This window comes from Anas acuta, chromosome 18 (genome assembly GCF_963932015.1).
Source record: "Anas acuta chromosome 18, bAnaAcu1.1, whole genome shotgun sequence".
Taxonomy (NCBI): Eukaryota; Metazoa; Chordata; class Aves; order Anseriformes; family Anatidae; genus Anas; species Anas acuta.
Window position 1 is genome coordinate 9,699,106 of NC_088996.1, and position 15,254 is coordinate 9,714,359.

The following is a 15,254-nucleotide window of genomic DNA, read 5'->3' on the forward strand; positions in this document are numbered from 1 at the left end:
GAGCCCCGGTGCTCAGTCTCTCCGCAGGCTCAGCCACAGCACGGTCATGCTCATGGCCACCAGGGCCAGCAGCTGCAGCCCGGCCAGCAGCGGGAACCAGCGGAGGCTGTCGCTGCGCCCCGATGGCACATCCGCACCCAGGGTCACGTTACCCACGCTCTGCAGAGCACCCGTGCGCAATGGCGAGTCCGTGCTCAATGGGGAGCTCACACTCGGTGTTAGTGGCCATGAGGTGGCCCAAAAGAGGGCATCGGTAGTCCCCTGTGTTGGTCCTGCAAAGGCAAAGTGGGCCCAGCTGTGTGTGCAGCCCCCTGCTCTCTGCCCCCGCTGTGCCCGGGTGTCACCACCTCCCACAGCCCGCCCCCAGCCCCGCACCATGCGGCCGGGCACTGGGGCTGTGCTGGCTGTGCCAGGCTTCTTCAACAAAACGAGCACAAAAACACCCAAACAACACTTTATAACAATTAACAGCATTAATAATTTTGCCCCAAATGAGTCCGCCAGCGCTCCTGGCTGATGCGCAGCGAGGTGCCAAAGCCCAGCCTGTTTCCCAGCACGTGGACAGCCCCGAGAGGGGCAGGAGCTCGGAGGGAGCTCAGCACCGGTGCTGGGCTGGGGAGGATGAAGGCTGCGTGTTGGTGAGCCCATGCTGCTGCAGCTCGTGCCCTGATGGAGCTGGGGTCCCCCCGCTGCTGGGGGTGGCACGAGCAAGGTGCCAGCTCTGCTTCTGGGGGGACACTGTGCAAAACGTCCCTCTTACTGTGGTGCAAAATTGTAGCACAAACACAGCTGGAAGCGGCGTTGGATGGTATCAGAGGCTCGGCTGCTTTTACTGATAGAGGAGGGATGTTTTATGGAGAACAGCACGTTGAGAGGGTGCCGAGAAATAAATAATTGGCAAAGCTGAGGAGAGGGAGCTCGGGGCTGTGGGGTTTTGGGGAGCTGCTCCCCAGCAGCTGCTCAAGAGGGACGGGAACACCTCTGCGGTGTCCTTCGGAGCACGGACACGAACACAAAGGCTGGTTTGGGGTTGTCCAGGACACCAGGCACCACACTGCACCCCTAAGCTGGGATGCCCGAGGTGCTGGCAGTGCCTGCAGGCACAGGGCAGGTGGACGTAGCATTTCTCCCTGCCCTGCTCTCAGGAGCTGCCAGCTCTGGTCCATCGGTGCGAAACCTCAGCGCGGGGCAGTGGGGGCGCGGAGCCAAGCAGCCCACCTGCAGCTCCCAGCTCCTTTGCCTGGACACTTTTGTCCATCTGGACAACCCAAACACTTGGGCTGCTTTCCAGTCCTGGCACCACGCCGTACCAGGCACGAGGGCTCCAGATGCAGGGGGACGATTTCATCCCCGTGCAGCGCCCCTTGCACAACCTCGTCCTCTCCGAGGCTGCTCCAAGGTAGCTCCAGAGCCTGTGGGAGCAGCAGCTCCCTTGGGGAGCCATCTCCTGCCCAACTCAGCATCCATCCCGGTGTCCCCACGCATGTCCCATGCCCAAGGTCCCATGCAGGGCGGTGGTGCCGGGTCCTGAGCCCTCACTGCGCCGCACGCTGCTGGGCTGGAAGCATGTTGGCATAGAGCTGCTCCTCCTGCAGGGATTTGCGCACCATGGCGTAAGTGGGCTCGTTATTCTTATCCAGATTCTGGGATAGAAAGGGAAAAAAATATTAAAAAGGCAGCGTTTGCAGGTTTCCCCAAGCAAAAGACCCGCCACCTTCTGCTGGAACATCTCGTATCCTTTTGGAGCAAGCGCAGGGAGCACGAGGCCACCCATGTTATCCGCTGACATTTGTGTCCCCACCAGCCCTGTCCCTCTGCAACCAGCCCCAGCCCAGCCTCCAGCTGAGCCCCCCACGCAGCGGTGACAGCCCCAGGCCGGGTGTCCCCTGCTGCTGCCTTGTTCCCCACCTGGCCGGGCCTCTTGACCTCCGTGTAGTCGGTGGCTGCGTTTGCCGAGGGGCGCAAAGCCTCCAGGTTGCCGTAGGGCTGGCTCTCGTCTGCACTGTCTGGGTGCCCAATTTCTGCGTAGTGCAGCACGTCTGCTCCCTGAAACACCACCGAGAGAGGTCTGGGGGTGCTCCCAAGCTCCCTCCAGCCCCCCAGCTGCAGGGGTGGACACCTCTCCCATCCCACCTTTCTCCATCATCAGGGCTGGGACGGCGGCAGGAGCACCGAGGGAAAATTCACCCGCCCAACCCCAATTCCCCTTCCCAGGGTTTCTCTGTGGCAGTGGCACAGGATCGCTGCTCGGCTCTTTCTGCCGGCCAGCTGAGCCCTCAGCATCCCTCCCAGCTGAGCCCAGCTGAAGCACACTAAGCCGGCAGCCTGAGGCTGGGCTCGGGGCGCAACCTTTCCCCCTTCCAGCACAGCCCGGAGCAAGCAGTCCCGACAGGAGCAGGGTTTGCCTTACCACGTTCGGTGTGCCACGGATCCTGTCCATCTCCACAGCTGCTCCTGACAAGACTGAAACACAGATGTGGTCAGACACAGGCAAAGCCAGAGGATCAGAAACATAAAAAAAACCCACACTGCTGCTGCCAAGCTCAGTGCGAAACGGGAAGGGGGCCTGCTGCCTGGTGAGCACCTGAAGCAGCTCGTCAAACAAAACCAGGCCCCAGCCACCAGCTGGTGATGGCCCCTGCTGGCCCTGCCCTCAAACTCTGTGCCAAATCTGCCGCAAACCTGGCTACAAAGCCAAGCACGCTGCAAGCTCGTGGTGCGAGCACGTTGCAGACAGGGCGCACGGTGCCGTGCCGGGCAGCACCCATCCCACCAGCTGCCTCTCCCCATCACCGTGGGGACACGACCCATGGGACGGTGCCGTCAGAGGAAGGAGAGGTCCCCCCACAACTTCCCTTGTTCACAAAGCAGAGAAGTCGCTCGGTGGAGGTCAGGAATTGGGTGAGTTAGCGAGGGAATAGGGAACTGAGAACCAAAAGAGATAAAACAACAGCACGCGGCACGAGGGCCTCGCTTACCCTGCTTCCTTTTCCTGGACAGTACCACAAAAACCCCGGCAGCAACGGCGATCAAAAACAGAACCACTGCGATACAGGGAGTGAGGACAACCAGAGCTATGTCCAGGCTGCAAGAGAAAAGTTTCTGCCCTCGCACCTCTCGGCTGCACCCAGCAGCGGGCACCGCGGGGCAGGCGCGTGGGGCCACGGCCAGAGGGTCGCAGCCATGGGCAAGGGGCTCGCCTGGGGAGCAAGGCAAGCAGGCGCGGTGGTCCTCAGCCTGCAAGCAGCAGGAGCAGGTGGGACACTGGGTTCTGCCTCATCCTGCTGCGTCCTGAGCATTTGGAGGAGCGCTGCCTCTTGGTTTGCTCTGGTTCAGCTCCACTCTTGGTGGCTTTGTTGTAACGCAACGAGGCACGAGGCACGCTGTGGTGTGTCACCGGGGCTGGTTTAGAGGAAGCAGTTACCCCCGAGCACAGTGAAGGGAAGCCTCAGCTTTCCCAATTCTTGCATCACCTCCAACAGTCAGCAGAGAGGGGAGGAGGCTCCGTGCTCTAGCCCCAGGCTCTATCAGCCCCGTGGGACTGCGGCTACAAAGCAGGGCCCAGCTCAGCCCCTGCTTGGATTCCCACGGGCAAACAGCCCCACAGAGCTGGGGAAGGAAACGGGGCCAGGGCTGCAAGCAAAAACCACTTCTTGTATGGCCAGGACCTGCGAATTGTTTAAGCTGCAGACGTGGCTGTGGGGGGGCCGAGCAGCCCCTGGTGCTGTGACTGCTCCCCGTGCGCAGCGGGTAGGGTGGAGAGCTGGTTCCTAAAGGCAAGGGCAGGAATCCCTAAGGGGAGCCCGAATGGCCAGGAGTGAGATAGCCCCAGAGACAGCTCAGGGAGGGAGGTGGAGGCTGCTCGCAGTGCGGGCTGGCAGCTGGCACTCACCCATTGCCAGGGGTGGCAGAGGGGCTGGCTGTCACCTGCGTCCCTTCCTGCTGGGGAGGTCGCTGCGTGGAGCCCGAGGTGGATGCCGGTGGAGTGGCCAAGGTGGAGGGCGATGCTGTCCAAGTGGGAACTGCAGCAAGAAGAGGAAAAAGGCTCAGCCAGGCTCCCTACCTCTGCAAGGGAAACACTGTGGGTGTTGCAGTGGCTTGGAGAGAACCTCACCGTGCTGCCGGGGCACCCTGCATCCTGTCCCCTCTGCTGCATCCAGAGCACTCAGCCCGAGGTGCGCAGCTCTAACCCCACCCCTGGGGGGATTGCAGCGGGATCGCAGCAGTCCCAGTCCCCCCAGCACGCACACACCCCCCCAAGCAGAGTTCAGGCTGCAGGAAGGGGCCCCAGGCACCCTGTGCGCCACCAGCACCGACACGGCACGGAAATGGGGTGGGAGCCGGGGCTCCGCAGAGCTGGCAGTGAGGGCAGGAGGGTGCAGGCAGGGAGAGGGCCACGGGGGGAGAAAGGGGCTACAGGGCACGGGGAGGAGGGCGATGCACCGCAGCCATGGGGCAGGTGCCTCTGCGGCTCCAAGAAGGGGCCGTGGGGACACCTGGAAGACACCGAGGTGCCCTGGGGACCTGTCCCGGCGCAGCCCCGCGGTGCACAGGCACCCACCTCCTCCCACAGCCCCTGCTCCTGGAGCTTCTGCTTGGCCGGGGGGGCACCGACATTGGACCTTGGGGACCTGCAAGCACTGACCTGGGCTCACGATCACCTTCACATCGTCACTGTCATCAATGTGAAATATGGGCTTTCGCACCCCGCAGCTGTAGGTGCCCGCGTCCTCTGCCTCCAGGTTCTGTATGGTCACGGTGAACACCCGCTGGCTGCGATTGTCCCAGATGGAGAACCGGCCCCGCTGAACCTGGGGATTACTCTCCGAGGTGGCGATGATGTAGAGGTCATAAGCACAGGTCCTAACCACTCCCGGTTGGCACCAGTACTTTGAGTTGTTCTCGTAGCCGTGCCGGTACGAGCAGGACACCGAGAGGGACTCCCCCAGGTGCCCATGCACAGTGCCAGGTCCCCTCACTGCCCGGCCGCCTGCCGAGGGGCACGGAGCTGTGCAGGCGAGCAGCAGCAGCAGCAGCAGCCTCAGCACCCCCAGCCCCAGCCCCAGCCCCAGCCCCAGCAGTCTCGGCATGGCCGTGCCCACCCCGACCTCTGTGCCCAGAGCCTCCCGGTGCGGCTGCGGAGCCCGTCCCGTCCCCGGGGCCGTACCTGGCAGCCGGGTGGAGCTCGGTGACCACTGCTTCCCCCTCTTAAATCCCCCTCCTGAATCCCCCCCCCCCCCCCCTCCTTACTACCCTCCCACCCCTCTTCTTCCCCTCCAGGAGACCGCAGGGAAGGCTGGATGGAGCCTCGACGCGGTGCCCGAGCGCTTTATTGCGGCGGCGGGGGGCTGAGCACTGCGAGCCCCGGTGCTCAGTCTCTCCGCAGGCTCAGCCACAGCACGGTCATGCTCATGGCCACCAGGGCCAGCAGCTGCAGCCCGGCCAGCAGCGGGAACCAGCGGAGGCTGTCGCTGCGCCCCGATGGCACATCCGCACCCAGGGTCACGTTACCCGCGCTCCGCGGAGCACCCATGCGCAACGGCGTGTCCGTGCTCAATGGGGAGCTCACACTTGGTGTTAGTGGCCATGAGGTGGCCCAAAAGAGGGCATCGGTAGTCCCCTGTGTTGGTTCTGCAAAAGCAAAGTGGGCCCAGCTGTGTGTGCAGCCCCCTGCTCTCTGCCCCCGCTGTGCCCGGGTGTCGCCACCTCCCGCAGCCCGCCCCCAGCCCCGCACCATGCGGCCGGGCACTGGGACTGTGCAGGGGACCCGCAAGCACTGACCTGTGGTCACGATCACCTTCACATCGTCACTGTCACTGGGGACATATATGGGCTTTCGCACCCCGCAGCGGTAGGTGCCCGCGTCCTTTGCCTTCAGGTTCTGTATGGTCACGGTGAACACCCGCTGGGTGCGATTGTCCCAGATGGAGAACCGGCCCCGCTGCACCCAGGGCGTCCTCTCCGAGGTGGTGATGATGTCAGAAGCACAGGTAGCGATCGTTCCCGGGTGGCACCAGAACTTTGAAGTCTTCTCGTAGCCGTGCCGGTACGAGCAGGACACCGAGAGGGACCCCCCCAGGTGCCCACGCACAGTGCCAGGTCCCCTCACTGCCCGGTCGCCTGCCGAGGGGCACGGAGCCGTGCAGGCGAGCAGCAGCAGCAGCAGCAGCAGCAGCCGCATGGCCAGGATGGCCTTCGGCACCCGTCGGGCAGCCCTCTGGCCAGATGTGCTCCTCGGTGCCTCTCGGGGGCTTCGCTTCCTCTTTTGCCTGTGGCTCAGCACCACTCACTGGTGGGGGCCAGGCTCAGTGGCCGGAGTGCTGGTGGTGCAAGAAGAGGATGTGGGAAATCAGCTGACAGCAGTGGAAACTCGAGTTCCCATGCAGCTTCCTGGCCTCCACCGGTGAGTGACACCGAACCGACGCTTCCCATCGCCCCGGGGAGCCCCCCCGGTGGGTGCAGCCCTGCCCCTCCCCACCTTGCTGCTGTGCCACGCGGTGCCTCCAGCCAGCGGGACACACAGCGGGGTCTGCACAGGGACCCCCTGAACCCCAAACACGTCCCAGCCCTGCTGCCCCGGCCAGGATGTCCTCTCCCATCCCCTAGCAGCAGCCCCCCCAGCCTCCTCCTTCCTCTTTCTCACCGACTGGCTGACCCTGTGGTTTGCTGGGCAAATCCCTCAGCAGAAGGGGAGCTGGAGGAGTGGGTAACGGGATGGGTTAACAACCGGCTGGTGGGTCGGCCTCAGAAGGTTGTGGTGCCTCCAAGGGCTGTGGTGCCTGGGTTACACCAGGCTGTTGGCCAGTCAGTGGGGTTCCCCCAGGCTCCATTCCGGGGCCAGTTCTCTTTAATGTTTTTAGAAATGACCTGGATGCAAGGTCATTTTGTGGGTGATTTGGGGCACTGAGGGTGCCCCTTGATGGAGACACGGCTGAACTGGCCCTGACTTATCCCCAAATCCTGGCCCCACAGCGGGCTCTGTGCAGGCCAAGGGCCCGTCCTGCTGCTGGGAATGAGCAGAGGGGGGAAATGGGAAGGGCGCAGCGATGCTGGAGGGACCTGCAGGTGAGCCTGGAAATGGGTGTTTGGCCCCATCCGGCAGGGCTGGTGCTGCTCAGGGCTCCTCTCCCCTCAGCGGGGCTCAGCCAGGTGCTCGTGTCCCCCCCCCCCAGGACACCAAGTCCCCCCAAACGGGGCTCCCTGCACGGCTCCACACACCCACATTTGCAGCCCCTGGTGCCCTGACCAGTGCTGGCAGCTGGGGGAGGATGTGGACAGACAGACAGACAGCTGCAGGACACCCAGCTTTATTGCAAAGTGCATTTGCTCAGCAGACACGGGCTCTCTGCACCCCAAACCCTCCCAACTGCAGCCCTGGGGGTGCCGGCAGCGCTTTGGGCTTTGCAGGGGGAGAGGTGCCTGGTGTCGAGCAGCTCCCGCTGCGGGGCGGGTGGCTCAGCCCCACAGGGTGTGGGGCAGGAGGCAGGGGGATGCTCGGGGACCGTCGGGGCGTGCAGGCTGCCCGATGCCCCGGGCAGCTGCAGGTTTCCCCGGGGGCTGCATCTCCTGCACAGGTTCCTCACCCACACGGCCGTGCACACCGGGACCAGCACCACGGGCAGCTTCAGGCTGAGTAAGAGCAGGAGAAACGAGATAATGATAGGGATTGTACCGGGTCTGGGCAAGGAGGACGTGATCCAGGGCATCTCCACACCCGGCAGCCCTGTGGGATGTGCTGGGAGCAGCCCAGCCGGAGGCAGGGGGCTGGGACAGCGGGGACGCGCTTGGGGTGGGGAATTGGGGTGTCCCCGGGCTCTGTCTGTGGGCAGAAGCTGTGGTGCTGCTGAGATCCTCCCGTGATGGAGTCGCAGCCTCTGGTGAAGCTCATTCCCGTCCTGCAGCCCCCCTGCTCCCTGCCCAGTGGAGCCGGTGTCTCAGTAGGGGAGCACCCGGGGACCCCACTGCCCACCCGCGGCGCTCCCTTAGGACCGGAGGAATTCATTTCCTTGCTGGGCGCCGTGTCTGGGCCTCCCCCTGCTCCTGTCGTGGTACAAGGTGTTGGTGTAGAAGTTCTCATCTTCCAGCTCGGTGTCCTGCTGCACGGCGTCCTGCTGGCTCGGGGGCGGCGTGTCCCCGGGGTCCTGGGGCAGGGCAGGGGCTCAGCACGGCACGGCCGGGTGCTGCAGGGCTCCCCGGTTCCCTGCTGCCCGTGCCGGGGCTCTCACCTTTGTCAGGGTCAGATCGTTGTCGTAGACGCTGTCCATCTCCCCGGCGAAGGCAGGCTTGGAGGGGGTCAGGGGGGGTTCGGTGCGAAGGGGCAGCGTGTCCCCAAAATCCTGAAACAGGCAGCAGGGTCAGGGGGCAGCCGGCCCCGCTCCCTGCCGGCTCCAGCCTTGCCCCCGGGCACCCACAGGAGCCCCAAGGCTGCAGCTGCAGGGGGGGATCGTGGGGACTGGTGGTCCCAGGGGGGGCTCTCTGGGCACTTGCCGTATGGTGCGGCTGAACCCAGTCCTTTGGCTTAGATCTCACCGCTCCCAGGGGTCTCTGGAGGTCTGGGGGCAGGAAGAAAAGTCGTGGCAAAGCAGCACAACCCACAGCACAACACACAGCACAACACACAAACCCCCCCAGCTCCTGCCCCGCTCAGCTCCCCAGATGGGTCCCGCTGTGCCCGGGATGGGCGCAGTGGCACCCTTGGGTGCCCTTACCTTCCCTCCTCCTCCGCAGGGCGTAGACGAGCCCGGCAGAGCCGGCCACAGCCAGCAGGGAGAGCAGCACCGCCGTGGGCACCAGGGCACTCCGGGCTGACATGGGGGGGCTGGAGGCAAGGGAAGAGGAGCGGGGCTGTTTGCCTCCCCCCTCAAAGGCCGGCGCTGTGCTCCTGCAGCCCCCTGCCCACTGTGGGACGGGCCACGAAGCAAGGACACCAGCCCAGGGCCCCACTTGGGTCTCTGCTGCTGCGTCACCCCCCAAAAAAACATCTCCGGAGTGTCCCCATGAGCCCCCTGTTGTGAAGACCCCACGTCTGCCAGCCCCCCCCCACCCCGTGGTGCCCATGGCTCACCCCGTGGCAGTGGCGTTGGTGCTGTTGGCCGTGGAGAGGAGCTCGGTGGTGGTGGCCTCGGAGAGCCAGGGAGAGGGGGTGGCTGCAGGGTTTGCAGGCACAGCTCGTACGGACGCATCGGGGGTGGTCCTGGGGGGAGCTGGGGTCCCCCACGTCCCACCAGCAGGAGGTGAGCACTCGCCTGTACCGTGCCCAGCCCTTGCCCCTGCCCTGCCGGCGTTCCCAAGGGATGTTCCTTCCCTGCAGCTCCCCGTGGAGAGGAATCTCTTTGGATGCCAGGGATTGAGGCTTTCCCAAGGCTGCAGGGCTTGGTTCTGCCCCTTTTCCTCACCCAAAAGCTCAGATTTTGCAGCCCAGACCCGCTTTGGTTTGTAGAGGCCGGCTGGCAGCAGCTCTCTGGCTGCAGCACCTGGTGCTGGGAGCCCAAATAATGGCCCAGGACTGGCCTCGGTGCTGCAAACCCCTGCGCATGGCTCCTGCATGCACCTACGAGCACCCCTTAACGAAGGGACCCATCATCCCCACCACCCTGCCACTGGTTTATACTGGGTGCCAACCAATACAAGCGGAGCCGAGCTGCACCATCTCTCCCCGACACAACCCAGCACCTTCCTTCCCCCAAAAATGCTTTCCCCTACAAAAAAACAACAGAATGCCAACGCTCACCTGGCAAAACCCTGATGGTAACCGGTGTCATGATGTCCCTGCCCGCCCGCTCCACCCCGCACCAGTAGCTCCCGGCGTCCTCCTCCGAGAGCTCCTCCAGGGTGAGCAGGACGAAGCAGAAGACGTGGTTGTCGGTGATGGAGACGCGGCCGTGCTGCCGGGGCACTTCTCGCCCCGCCGTCTCCACCACCTTGCGGCAGGAGTCCCGCGAGGCCCCGCGGCACCAGTACTTGTTGTAGCCCTGGTAGCCCGGCGCGTACCAGCAGTTCAGGGTCAGCGCCTGCCCCACGCGGCCGCTCACCTCCCGGGGGGCAACGAGAGCCTGGCACACTGCGGGGAAACCAAACGGTGATGGAGAGGAACCAGCCCTGGTCCCCCAAGCTGCCCCTCCTCGGCTCGCTTCGGAGGGGCGCTGAGAAATAAGCACTTTTGGGGAGACCCCATCTGCCCGCTTTTAGCCCGAAAAGGCTGCAGTGATGGGAGGCTGCGGCTCCGGGGCTGGTACCCAAAGGGGAGCCCGCACTTCTAGGGGGGGGCTCAGCAGCTCTGCACCCATCCTCACCTGGGAGAAGGAGCCAGCCCCAGCCCGGCCACATCCCCATCATCCTGCTCCGCTCCGGGGGCCTGCGAGCATCAGCAGCTCTCAGGGAAGTGAGAGGTGAGGGCTGGGAGGCAGGGGATGCAGGGTTGGTGCTCAGCCCCTGCGATCTGCTGCTGCTGCTGCTGCTCCCTCGCTCGTGCAAGCGGTGACCGCAGAGCAGGCAGCAGGCTGGGTTATTTTTGTCTGGAAGAGTTTCACCACGGGGCTGGGGGGAAAGAGGTTTTGGGGTGCTGGGGCCACCCTTGGGTGCAAGCAGCACCTAGAAGGGGCTCCCCTCACCTGCTGATTCCCTCCCCTCGCACAGACCCAGAGCCCCCGAGCAGAGGTGGGTGCTTGGCAGGGGCACAAAAGGGGCTGAACCCCAGCCTGGCCCTCCCCTGCCCCCTGGCATCCTTGTGCACCACGGGAGGAGCTCCTTTTCGTGCCAGCCTCCTGGGTTTTCTTCCTCTTCCTAGAACCGCCGCGCTTGTTTCCATTTCGCCACCAGGTGCCTACATCCCGGTGATGGGACCTGCTCCAAGCAGGAGCTTTCCTGGGGGCTCCCCAGCCTGGGAGAGGAGGCTGAGACCCCAAAACCCCTGCAGGAGACCCATGATGGGGCCAGCACCTCTCACAGGGCACACACATGATGGGACCCCACAGCCAGGGCACTGGGGGCCATCCCAAGGCCCCCTTTATCCTCCCCACACTTCTTTTTGGCCCGTTGGCTCTCCGTGAGGAAGCAGAAGGAAGGAGCTGAGCCTGCAGGTGAAAACCCAGGCCCAGCAGGGCCGTGCAGGAGCGGGGTGACCACAGCGTCTGCAGCAGCGTCTCCTCCATGGGGCGCCGGGACAGGGCGGGGGACAGAGGCCACATCTCCACCCCCCCCCGGGCTCTTTCTCACCACACAGGAGAACCGCAGAGGATAAAATAACCCTGGGGCTGCCTGCTGGGTGCTGGGCTCGTCCCATCTGAGCAGCCCCCATCCGAGCTGCGTCCTCCGGTCACCCACAGCGGGGTGCTGGGCTCCTCGCCCCTGCTTTGGGGGAGTTTGGAAATGTCACCGATGCTGATCTTTGCTCATTTAATGCCTGGAAACGGGATGGGGAGAAGCAAATCCGCTGAAGCAAAGTGCTCCACAGCCACCCGGCCCCGCACAGAGATCGCTGGTGGTGGGGCGATCAGCCCCTGCCCGCTGGTTGTAGGGTTAGGGTTAGGGTGAGCGATGTGACCAGGTGCTGCTTTTACCCAGGGAGATTCTGGGTCAGGTCTTATCTCTGGTCTTAACAGAAATGGGCAGAAATTGAATTGGCTGAGGCACGAGCAGTGTGTGGAGAGCCCCACGGGTGCTCAGCCCCGAGCCAAAAGCCCCTCCGAGCCCCTGTCCCACCTCATCCCACTGCAGCCTCTGAGCTGCAACCTCTTCAGCAACATTCCCAACTCTGGATGCTGTTATTGAATTGGGGGGCTCTGAAGAATAACGTGTGCGCTAAAGCCCAACTCTCATGCGCTGCTTTGTCAGCTTTGGAGGAATGGTCCCTGTGAGGTAAGGGGAACCCTGTAATCACCAACGGGGCTCCCGCAGGGCTGGCGGGATCTGATCTGATCCCTCTCTTCTGATGCCATCTCCAATAACTAAAGCCAGATTGTTCCCAGATCCCCTGATTTCGCATAGAAAAGAGAGCCCTGAGGGCCTGGCTGGGGCCGGGGCTTCCTGGGGCTCTGCCTGAGGCCGGGCTCTGGGGCAAGGAACAGTCGGGGGGCCAGGGGTCGTTCAGGAAGGTGCAGAGGGTGAAATTCTGACTTCTGCCTATTTCCCAGGGAAGGAACAGCCACAGCAGGGCTCACATCCCCTGGAACCCTAGAAAACAAGTATGGCGACGCTTTCTCCCATGAAAAAGTGCCCCCAACAGAGGCCTTTGGGTACTCCTGAACTCCCCAGGGGAGCCTTTACACAATCCCACATGGAAATGGAGTCTGTGTTTGCACTTTCCAAACAATCCTAAATGTAACCTTAACCCTGAGCCGAACCCCAAGTGGAAGGCATCTCTGGCTGAGGGCAGGAAAGAGAGAGACGAAGTGGAGGCCTACTGCAGGAGTGAAGGTGGTGAGCTATCCTCCATGAACCACACAGACAACGCTGGGGCTGTCTGTGTTCAAGTATTACTGACCCTTCACTTCTGCTTTTAAGATAGTATTTACTTAATATACTTAGTGAAATAAGTCCATTAAAGGGACCCATTGCAGCTATTTATATAACAAACTACACCAAGTCTTGTATTACTCCTTCCCTACCCTGGGCTCTTTTTTCCTGTTTCTTGCCTTTCCACTCCAGGGAAGGACACAGCGCTCCTCCTGTTCAACAGAACCAAAAACCACCAACTTTAGCTACTCTAGGGTTGAACACTGTAGCTGTTACTTACCTCTTACTATTCAGAGGGAGTTTCTGATTTCTGGGAATAAAGATAGAAAATGAAAATAAAACACTGACCCAAGCAGCGTTCTGTCTGTGCAGAGGATTCTTCACGAAGTTCTTCAGTGCCTTCAGTCCAAGCTGACGTAGCTAAAGGTGGCAGAAAATAACCTGGGAATTTTGTACTGAACGCTGAAGAGCAAACATTTTCGGATTGAAATTCTTCCTTACACTTCAGAAGTTGTGAAATAGATGCCAACTTTTCCTCACAGCATTTTAAGAGATAAGCAAAATACATGCCCCCTGGAACAGATGTTTCCATTTGCAGAACATACACACGTTATCAGACAGCTGTTTTCTCTAAATGGAGAAGTCAGGAAGTGCTTCTACAAATGATACAGTCTTTATTTTTTTACAACTCTCACGCATTCCTGTCAAATGTAGGTCTTACAGTGACACGACCTTTGTACATTTCAGTGTTTAACAAATACTGGTCTCATTCTGCCCTTAAATTGAGAAAGTCAGGTATGAAAAAAGTCTGAGCAACATCTCAGAGCTGTAAAGGATAGAAAGGTTAGTAAAGGTTAGTAACATCACCTTATGATTTGAACTGTTGCTTTCAAGCCTGCCCTCTACTGGGCCAAAGAATTTCTGCTGATATTTCACAGTATTTTAAATGAGCATCTTCACATTTACTTTGAGTCATCACTAAGATAAGGAATCTGAGGCTTTTTTTTTTCCTCCCCTCCTTAAAACAGCAGTGAATGGAATTGTTTATAACATGGAAAGACTGTGGAGTCCACATGATTGTGTTTTTGGTAAACAGCGACGGATTATACAAGATGAATCGTCTGTCTGTTCCTCCTGATGGCTGCTTCTTCCGAATTCACATTCTAGTTATGGATGCTTTAAACTGCAGCAAACCATGTCCAGACTTTGAACTTGGTAAACAACCCTAGTTAAATCCATTCCACTATTTTTCCTGCATACAGTGTAATTTTAGCCTTCCCTAGTTTAATAAACTCAATCCAGGTTGGAAGATTTTGGAAAAAAATTGTTTACTCTTAGAACAGAGGGTTCTTTCCCCTCCTCAGCTTTTCTAAGAAACCCAAACCTGTGTAGAAGTCAGCTAGCAGTGCAGTTCTTAAAAAAAAAAAAAAAAAAAAAAGAATAGGAAAAAAACATAACAGGAGCGTAAGCTCTTGTCCTTGCAAATAGTTCAGTTTTCCTTCTAAATGCCAGTTTATCAAATACTAGTTAGTATTTGATTCAACTTGCAATGCAACACAAATAATCATTTATGTGCAAGCACAACCCCCAAGTCCTAGGATGTATTTCTGTAGGGTATAACTTCACATCCATTCATACATGTACTGTCCTTAGAGCAGGTGTAGTGAATAAAACAACGCTTTCTTCATAACACAGGAATCTTTATTTTGTAGGCAGCAGATACATTGTGATGGGTCAGACCTACCACAGGAGACACAGATCCCTGCAAATCTACTGCAGATCCTGAGAGGGCGCCTGAGGCCTGGGGATGGACTGACTGGGAGCAGCAGGAGCTACGTGAAGAGATTCAACAGGAAGAGGAACCACAAAGCGCAAGGGGCTGATGCTAAACGTAGATAAGGCTACGGTAACCTCCACAGGCAGCAGCAGAATTCCTCTACAAGAATAAGTTTGATGACTGAGCAACAGTAAGAGGTAATTCTACTTATGCCTGAAATTGGTTGTGAATAGGACACTTGCTTTTGTGCTTTCGCAAACACTAGCTGAATGTTTTGAGTAGGTACCTACACATTGGGAAATACAGCACAGAAGTTACTTGACAATAACCGGTGGTGAATTTGCTCTAGCTGTTTTCAGAGCCATGGGCCATCGCCGCCTCTGCTATAATGTAGACCTAATAATTTGTAATAATTGTAAAGTAAAATGCTGAAGGCTTGTTCAAGGTACACAAGTAACTGCACTTTCAAACCCTTCGCCTTGAACAAGTATTAGATAAAACCATAGCATTTCCTACAGGGGATGTCAATGGTATTTTCACACAACTCTGCTTTAAGTATAGCTGATTCAAAAGATACCAGCAAAACCAAGTATCTTGCATACTGTTTTGGTTCCTCAACTACCATTATTCTTCAGTGTTAGGTTTTCACATAAAGCTTATGAACTAGCTATTAATTATTCAAGTATACGAATACACTAACTGAAAGCAAATCAAGTAATTTGCACACCAGTGCCCAATTAAGCTTACAAACAATGTCACAAGTTCATGCCAAGGAATGCAAAATAAGCATGCAATTGCATGCACATCTTGTATGCCTGGTTATGCTGTCAGTTCTTTATAAGTTCAATCCTAGAACTGTGAACTGGAGGTCATCTTCCCCTGAGAATTACCCAGTTTGTACTTGCACAGCAGTAAAGTTACTGTGAATCAAAAATACCACCTTTTAGTACCCTTAATGTGGTGGAAATACAAGAACTTAATTACATGAAAACTCTGCAAAGGCAATTTTAATGTTTACTACTCC

At 59.3% G+C, this 15,254-nt stretch overlaps 3 protein-coding genes across 4 annotated transcripts; 1 reads left to right on the top strand and 2 right to left on the bottom strand.

The window, feature by feature from the left end:
- Positions 1 to 801: 801 nt before the first annotated feature.
- LOC137841727 (CMRF35-like molecule 6) lies at positions 802 to 6,333 on the bottom strand. Of its 2 annotated transcripts, none has more exons than XM_068654955.1 (6): positions 5,782 to 6,333; positions 3,893 to 4,065; positions 2,979 to 3,085; positions 2,411 to 2,463; positions 1,909 to 2,046; positions 802 to 1,643 (listed from the first exon to the last, which is right to left on the bottom strand). In XM_068654955.1, exons 1-6 carry the CDS (start codon positions 6,179 to 6,181, stop codon positions 1,633 to 1,635), a joined length of 882 nt encoding a protein of 293 aa, XP_068511056.1. In that variant the 5' UTR covers positions 6,182 to 6,333; the 3' UTR covers positions 802 to 1,632. The 2 variants fall into 2 exon arrangements, with proteins under 2 accessions (XP_068511056.1, XP_068511055.1); XM_068654954.1 differs by having other exon boundaries at positions 3,893 to 4,022; positions 5,782 to 6,331.
- A 1,376-nt stretch (positions 6,334 to 7,709) lies between these two features.
- LOC137841725 (CMRF35-like molecule 3) lies at positions 7,710 to 10,817 on the bottom strand. The gene is made up of 6 exons (XM_068654952.1): positions 10,293 to 10,817; positions 9,731 to 10,060; positions 9,065 to 9,203; positions 8,709 to 8,818; positions 8,226 to 8,552; positions 7,710 to 8,141 (listed from the first exon to the last, which is right to left on the bottom strand). The coding sequence occupies exons 1-6, from the start codon at positions 10,333 to 10,335 to the stop codon at positions 8,074 to 8,076; spliced, it is 1,017 nt and encodes a 338-aa protein (XP_068511053.1). The 5' UTR covers positions 10,336 to 10,817; the 3' UTR covers positions 7,710 to 8,073.
- Positions 10,818 to 11,842: 1,025 nt separating this feature from the next.
- C18H17orf58 (chromosome 18 C17orf58 homolog) lies at positions 11,843 to 14,352 on the top strand. The gene is given in 6 exon segments (XM_068655465.1): positions 11,843 to 11,851; positions 12,336 to 12,417; positions 13,482 to 13,515; positions 13,517 to 13,668; positions 14,166 to 14,204; positions 14,207 to 14,352. Coding segments are annotated over 6 exon segments (462 nt in total).
- Positions 14,353 to 15,254: the final 902 nt, after the last annotated feature.